At 34.1% G+C, this 7,957-nt stretch overlaps 1 protein-coding gene across 1 annotated transcript; it reads right to left on the reverse strand.

The window, feature by feature from the left end:
* Window positions 1-6,334: 6,334 nt before the first annotated feature.
* LOC145096277 (uncharacterized) lies at window positions 6,335-7,665 on the reverse strand. Its single transcript, XM_079034029.1, has 3 exons — window positions 7,123-7,665; window positions 6,800-7,031; window positions 6,335-6,711 (listed from the first exon to the last, which is right to left on the reverse strand). The coding sequence occupies exons 1-3, from the start codon at window positions 7,663-7,665 to the stop codon at window positions 6,335-6,337; spliced, it is 1,152 nt and encodes a 383-aa protein (XP_078890155.1).
* Window positions 7,666-7,957: the final 292 nt, after the last annotated feature.

The raw sequence follows: 7,957 nt of genomic DNA on the forward strand, positions 1-7,957 counted from the left end.
GTTTCTCTATTGTACATGCTTTGAATCCAAGACTATAAACCCTAATTCTAGCATATGGAAATCAATATTAACATATAATTAGTTTTATGATATTACCTTGATTGTTATGTAGCAATAACAATCCCAATTCCTCCTTGAATTGACTTTGGAAGGATTAGAGTCACAAGTGTCACTCCTCTAATGGCTTACAAACACCAAGAGCAAATGGAGAAGGTATAAAGAGAGAGGAGAGAGGTAGGAATTCGTCCTTAGGACTTCTAGGGAAGGCTTAGACGAATTCATAAGCCTTAGGGGGTTTATATAGGTGTACAAATTTGGGTTTTAGTCCTTATCCTTATCTAGTTGCTTGCCAACCAAGCAACCATAAGTAAGTCTTAGAAACCCTTATCCTAGTCGAATTCTAAGGCATTATCTCCTTAAATTCGTTCACCCTATATTTAAGATAATCCTTACCTTATTTTGTAACTATCACATAATTACAATTCAGCCCCTCTAGTTTAATTAATTACACTTGATCACAAAATTAATTCTTAATTAATTATTGACCAATATTAATTAAACAAATATGATTTCTCCTTTAATATATTATTCTTATAACATATTAATAAATCATAATAACCTCTCTCTCTATTTATTTCTCCAATCAAGTTGCTTTGGTGAAGGCAACCCAAAAGGACCAAGCACCATCGGGTCAAGTACATACCAAAATAGTTATGGACTTAGACACTAATCCAACACTCGTATGATACCGATCCTTTGTATTAATGGATGTATATATATACTTAGTTAAATATTTTATTATTTAAAAGTATATATTCTTGGTCAGAGTGTTTTAATCCCGCTGTGTTTATAATTTGTATATCTTTTACGGGTTGATATACTTGATTCACTATAAACAATGCTCTGATACCGATCTGACACACCACAAGACCGAGAACGGCGGAATACGTCATGTACAGTATCATAACAATGCATAATAGTAAAAAAAAAGCAACAACATCCATTGCAATAATATAGTAATTGTCATGCAAGCGTGTTCTATACAGTTTGTTAGACACCAAAAAGTATGATCAAAATAAATAGGAGTCTTGTATGTGGTCCATCTTCTCAAAAGCTGCATCTGTACCTGTGTACTGATGACCTGAGAATACAAGTTATTTTGAAAACGAGTATCAACATAAAGCTGGTGAGTTCATAAGCATTTAGTGTCATTGCTTGTATAAAAGTGGTTTCAATCGTGTAATATAAAAGTTGTTATCAAGTTTGAAAATAGTATAAATCTCTAGAAAATCCTATATTTTCCAGTAAAAGTAGTCTTCTGCCAAGACTTGGTTATTTGTAGGTTTGATCCTTTGAGTGTGTAAACGTTTTCCCAATGAGACTCTCATTTATAAAAGTATAGTTTTAGACTTCATTCATGTAAGGTAGATAGGAAGATAATGTTTTATTCCAGCAGTGTTACTATTGGTTGAATGAAAAAAATAAACCGCAGACTCTAGGTAGTGATAAGTATATAATACACCTCGGGGAGTCTGTTTTACCTTTATTTCTTAATTTGTTAATTTAGGGATCCGAAGGTGAACTCGTATGTAACCATGCAGATAGGCGATCGTACGCCTAATGACCCTCCAGGTCACACGTAGTGTGGTAACATTTTATCATCCCAGGGCCTAATCGGCTCGGACTGTAGCTAACAGTCGAGATGTGGGAGTGTTTGTCCTATATAGATCAATACACGTAGTGCCCGCTCTCCCTCCAGGAGAATCTGATTACACGGTGTCAGCATAACAAAGTGCCGTATAGAGGAATAGTGTGTCACATTTTGTTTTGGTATATTCTCTTGTATTAGTGTATAGTGTACCTCTTGGTATTATATATTGAGTGTTCTCTAGTATAGTATATAGTATTCTTCTTATATAGTACTTAACATGTAGAGACTCATACAACACTAACTACAGTAGGTATCATAGTAATGGTAGTAAGGAGCGGTAAACCTTAACTATACTTATTAAAGTTAAATAGTATGTTGGTAGCCTGTCTTTGATACATAAAGGTATTGAACTGAGTGAAGACATTCATATCCAACACCAATATATACAATATATAAATAAGAATTCAACGACAGTCGGACAGATAACAATATACCCTAAGACCACAATCAAACAAGAACAGGAAATAAGGCAAGCTATCAGTCCTAAGTCCTTCAAGTCTTACTTATATAAATATATTGGTGTAGATATAGTTTGGGAACATAAGAAGCTTAAAAAGAGTTTGGAAATAGTTTTTATAACATTTTACACGAAAATGAGTTTGATAAACATCTGAAACAGTCTTGATGGCAACTCGGTTCAAAGTATAGAAATCATTTTTGATTGCAAATTACAAATCACATGTGATTGATACTATAATTTGTTCGATTCAACTTGTATTCCCCCCATAAAAGCATTTAAAAGCATTTGAAAGGTTAATTAAGGGGTATGAACTCACCTACAGTGAGTGGAGTGGATGGGATTGTCGGGTAGGATGCTAAGTGTCAAACAAGGACTTGAACACACACGCAGATCCTATGTAACATGTAGTGATACATAATTGTATCTAATTATAGATTTAATCACTAATTAAGTAAGTAAAGACACTCTAATGCATGAAAACACTTTGCTTCAAGTGCTAGGAGTGCTAAGGGTTGCATCTAAGGAGTGTATGGTCTCACTATGGAGTTTACTCCTCAATAAACCACCCTATGTGAGTTTACGGTTGAGGGACCATTTCCCCCATGATTTTACGGCCGTAAACTCATGGGGATGGTGTGTTTGTGTGCTTTAAGGTTTCATGATTCACAAAGAAAGGTTCTAGGGTTGATTCAAGGGCTTAGGAAGTGGTTAGGGCTCGAAATGGGACTCTTTTTGGAGTTTACGGTTTTGAACATTCATTGGGAGTTTACTATCGTAAACCCATGAGTTTATGGCAGTAAACTCATGGTTACTCCATCCATTTCGTGTTTTAGGGCCCTTAGATCATTCATGTAAGTCCTTAGTTCATTAGGCAAGCATTGGAAGGAGTTTGGGGCATCAAAACCCCCTATTGGGGTGTTTACGGTTTTGGGATGTTCCCAAACCGTAAACCCATATTCTTGGGTTTATTCCATGGATTTGTAAGCATAATAAAAAGATAACTAGATAGGAATGGTATACTTACTTGGAGGAAGCTTGCAAGGGTGTTTTAGGACCCAAAAACACTAGTGTGTTCTTGGTGATTTGAAGGTGCTTGAAGATCTAAGTAAAAATCAAAATCCATGGATGAAAATGATGTAGAAACAGTAGATTTAGTGCTGTATGAACGAATTTAAGGAAGAAAACTTACATTTTTGGTGGATTTGGAAGGATGAATTTATCATACTTGAGAGAAAAACCTTGCGTTCTTGAGTGGGGAGTGTAAGAATGAGGGCAAAAGGAGTAAACTGATGCTATATGCATGACTCTTGAGGGAGATGGTGTTTACAGTCCAAACACCCCATGTTTGGCCATAAACACCTAGTTAAGTTGTTGGGTTGTTTTGCCCGGGTACACTTTACTAACGACGACACTTATATTTATTTAATCGTTTCACGTAAATAAAAATAAAACACCAAATTGACTTAAATCAGGCAAAAAATGTATTAAAATATTTTTGACTAATATTTGGAGTGTTTGGATGTAGAAATTATACAAATGATAATTTCAGGATGTCACACATGTCTTGGCATTTTTCTAGACACCGATATTTGCTCAAGGTTTTGTCGCCCTAGACTGGCCTATTCTAGCTGTAGTGAACAACTAAAGCATGGGGGGTCACCCCGTATAGATCTATACACAAACTCCCGCTCTCCGTCCAGGAAACTCTGGTTATAACTACAAGCTACGATTATACACTCAGAGGTGCCAACCAACACGTCTCACTAGATTCTCAACTTTTCATACCATGTTTAATGTTTACGTGAATGTTGTATGTTTTCAAATCCAAAGGTATGTATATAAGTATAGGAAGTTAAATAATTATGTAAATGTATAACTACGATCTACTAACATGTGAATTTCAGTCCAAGCCTAATTAGGATGTAAATGGACCACAAAGGTCCAATAACATGTAAAAGGGTAATTTAGGCCCAATAGGCATGTAAGTGGACCACCAAGGCCCAGCAAACAAGTGACCCATAGCTCAGGCCTAAATTAACATGTAAATGGCTCGCAAGGCCCAATAAACATGCCATGGAAAATATTGGGCTCAATATACACTTGAATGGGCCTTTAAGGCCCATTGGCCATGTAATGTGAATATTAGGCCCAATAAAATTTTTATCGATGTATTTCGTCCATTCGTTGTTTGCTTTGGCTCGATGTTTACCGAATTGAATATAAAAAGTCATCTTTTTGTAAAAACGACTTTCTTGGCCAATAAACCTCTAATTTTCAATTAAGGTCCAAAGGTTTGTAAAAATAACACTTTGGTCCATAATTTATAAGAATTTGTAATTTCGCCCAAATTCTTTAGAAATTTACGGATCTAGTCCAAAAATTTAAATTTTGACATTTATGACCCAGTTTTGCAGAAAATTACATTTTCAGCCCCTTCTTTGTAAAAATGACACTTTCAGCCCAATTTTTATAAAAGTTACATTTTTTGTCCAATTTAGAAATAAATATTATTTTCACCCCTAAATTTAGTTTATTTACATTTATGACTCAAACTTTGGTCAAATAAGATTTTTAATCCCAAAACTTACATTTTTTCGCAAATTTGGGCCCAAAACCGCGACGCCCAAATATTAAGCCCATTAAGCTAAAATTTACATTTTTGGCCATTTGGAAAGCTTGTTTATCATAAAAATCCCTTTTTATACAAGTAAGACCTGTTTGGTCCTTTAAAAACCGTAAATGTCACTTTTTGCCCTTATCTTTTGTTTTCATGAAAATTTTGACCCTTAACAAGGTTTTTGCTTTAATTTTTTATATCTTAAACATATAAACACTTTTAAGTTGATAATATGATGTATAAGGTGTCTTAGTTCATTGATTTCTACTCAATGTAGCTTAAGATATCGAGATACGTTAAGACCTAACACATTTTTACAAAATAAACTAAGAAATCACACAAGACATGCATATAACACATAGATCTACACATTTTACTTGTATTCTACCCCAAAAATCATATGAAAAACGAAAACAAGGGGGGTATGAACTCAATTTTGCTTTGATGTTTCGGTTTTGAAGAAGAGATGAAGAGATTTTTGGTCCTATCAAGCTTTCTTGAGTGGGTCTCGAACTTAGGAGGTTTCTAGGAGTATGATCACCAAACATTTTCTTAGAGGGAGTGATCTAACATGATAATGAAGTTATATAACTTGGATATGTAAGGAATTACCAAGAAAATGATGATTTTTGGTGGAAATCTTCTTGAACAACCCTAGATCTTCAAAAAATTGAGAGGAAAGGAAGGAGTGTTCTTGTTGGTGTTTGAGAGAGTTTGATGTGTGTGTGTGCTTACCTTCGGCCGAGATGAAGAAAAAGAGAGAGGGAACAAAGATTAAGATGTGATAGGTGCATAGATGTATGGGATTGGGGATTTGTTTAGAGGATAATTTTCATGGATTACCTCCATGTATTAGTGTGGTGACATGGCTTGGATAATTAGGGGGTGTTTGGATAAAAATATTTTTAGCTTATTAGCTTATTGCTTATTGCTTATTGTGGTGGGAATAAGCAATAAGAAATAAGCAGTTTTAAGTGTTTGGCAAACAAAACAGCTTATATGAGTAAAATGACCAAAAAGGGCTTCCTCTTATATGTTAACATATTTATCTTATTAAAACAATTTTTTTATAAATAATAATAATAATAATAATAATAATAATAATTTTGTTATTCATAGGAACTAAAAAAAAACAATTATCATGCTACTACATATTTTTCTTATTAAAACAAAACATTTTTTTTTAAATAATAATAAAAATTTTCTTATTTATAAGAACTAAAAAAACAATTATCATGCTACTACATATTTTTCTAATTAAAACAAAACAATTCTTTTAAATAATAATAATAATATTAGACCACAAATTTCGTTCCAAATCCATATTATCCAAAATATTACACAAAATAGTTTCATGCTACTACATTAAACCATAAATGAAAATACTACAAAGTTTCAAAACAAATCATACACCATTACGTGCATGAGTGTTTGACCTTGAGAAAATCTGTCCTGCAATCATATCGCGTACTGCACACATATACATATCCTTAGTTCTACGTTGTGTACTTGATACTTCGTCATGTGGCTCAATACCATTATTGGGTCATTCGTCATTGCGCGAAATATAAGATTCTTCTTGCGCTATTTGAAATGCTTCATCACCACTACCGCTCATTCTAATGTAATTGTTAATCGCCATTGAAGCTAACACAATTTTAACTTGGGTCTCAAAGTCGAAATATACATGGATATCTCTTAGTAACACCCATCGAGCCTTCCAGACTCCAAAAGCTCGTTCAATTATATTGCAAAGTGACGAATGATAATAGTTAAATTTTTCTTTGAAGCCTTTTGGTTCCCGCGAGGCAGAAGTCTGTCCACGTCGAAAATCGGGAATATGATAACGGATGTTTGAACCTTTATAGGGAGCAAGATAACCTTTTGTATTAGGATATCCGACATCTACAAGGTAATACTTACCTATACATGTACAAATAAAGCATATGATTGTTATTTATTTATACCATTTGAAAATATAAAACTTGTATTAATAAGTAATGATACTAACCATCGGCTGGAAGTGGAAACTTAACTTCACGTCTCCTTCGCGCTTCATTGAAAATTCTCGTATCATGTGCAGTCCCCTCCCATCCAGCCCACACAAAGGTAAAGCACATGTTGAAATCACATGCTTCCATAATATTTTGAGTAACGCAATTCTTTCGCCCAATGAATTTGATTTGTTCATGTTGCGGAACAGAGGCCTTCACGTGTGTTCCATCGATGGCACCAATATAATCCTACAATTTCAAAAAAATATAACAAGTTACCAATTATTTTTACAAGTACACAAATTCACCAAATAACATAACTTTGCAACTAAGTAACTACCTTAAAGTATGGATAATACCGAGGGTTATTTAAAATATGTTCTGGTATAGTTTCGTTGTAGTTAGCATTTGGTTTGATGATGTCCTTACTTAGGTTAACCACAACATCCAAGACTTTATGAAAATGCCTAAGGATTGTTTCTCCAGAATGATTAAAGAGCTCTTGAACTAACCGATTTCCACATCCATGTGCTAAGTACAACAAGAAAATACCAAGGGACTCTTGAATAAATACACGACGTGATTTCTTTAACCCATAATGTGCAACAAGATCCCTACATAACATGTTGAAAACCGGGACTTCTAATCTGAAAAGTTGATAACATCGGCTCTCATGATCGTTAAGTATTTCATTGATAAGCATGCTTCCTGTGAGCGTAGATGAACGACGACGTCTACGCACGTTTTTCAATTTCTGAGTCAATAGTAACCCTTTGACAGCAAGCCCACATAAAAGAAGTGTTTGAATCTCTTCATTTTCTTCAATTTCATCACATAAGTCATCACTTTCATATGAGTTTTCACTTTCACAGTCACTGGCCATGAATATAACCTATTACTAACGAAAAGGATACAAGGGTAAGATTGAAATTCACCACATACTAGATAAAATCATAGAAACATCATTGAAAAGAAAACAAGAGCAAAATCATGGGGCAAGGGCAAAATTTACCACAAAGCAAACATCAAACGACATTGCATAAAACACACACAAAACAACCATTTAAATTTAACATAATAGTTGAAACAATAGGTCTGACACATGACAACCATTTAAAGTCTAGCTAATAGATAAAATCATAGAAAACGGAAACAAAACATAATCATGTGGCAAG

Source organism: Lactuca serriola, chromosome 3, assembly GCF_051521515.1.
Source record: "Lactuca serriola cultivar US96UC23 chromosome 3, Lser_US96UC23_V15, whole genome shotgun sequence".
In the NCBI taxonomy this organism is placed as follows: Eukaryota; Viridiplantae; Streptophyta; class Magnoliopsida; order Asterales; family Asteraceae; genus Lactuca; species Lactuca serriola.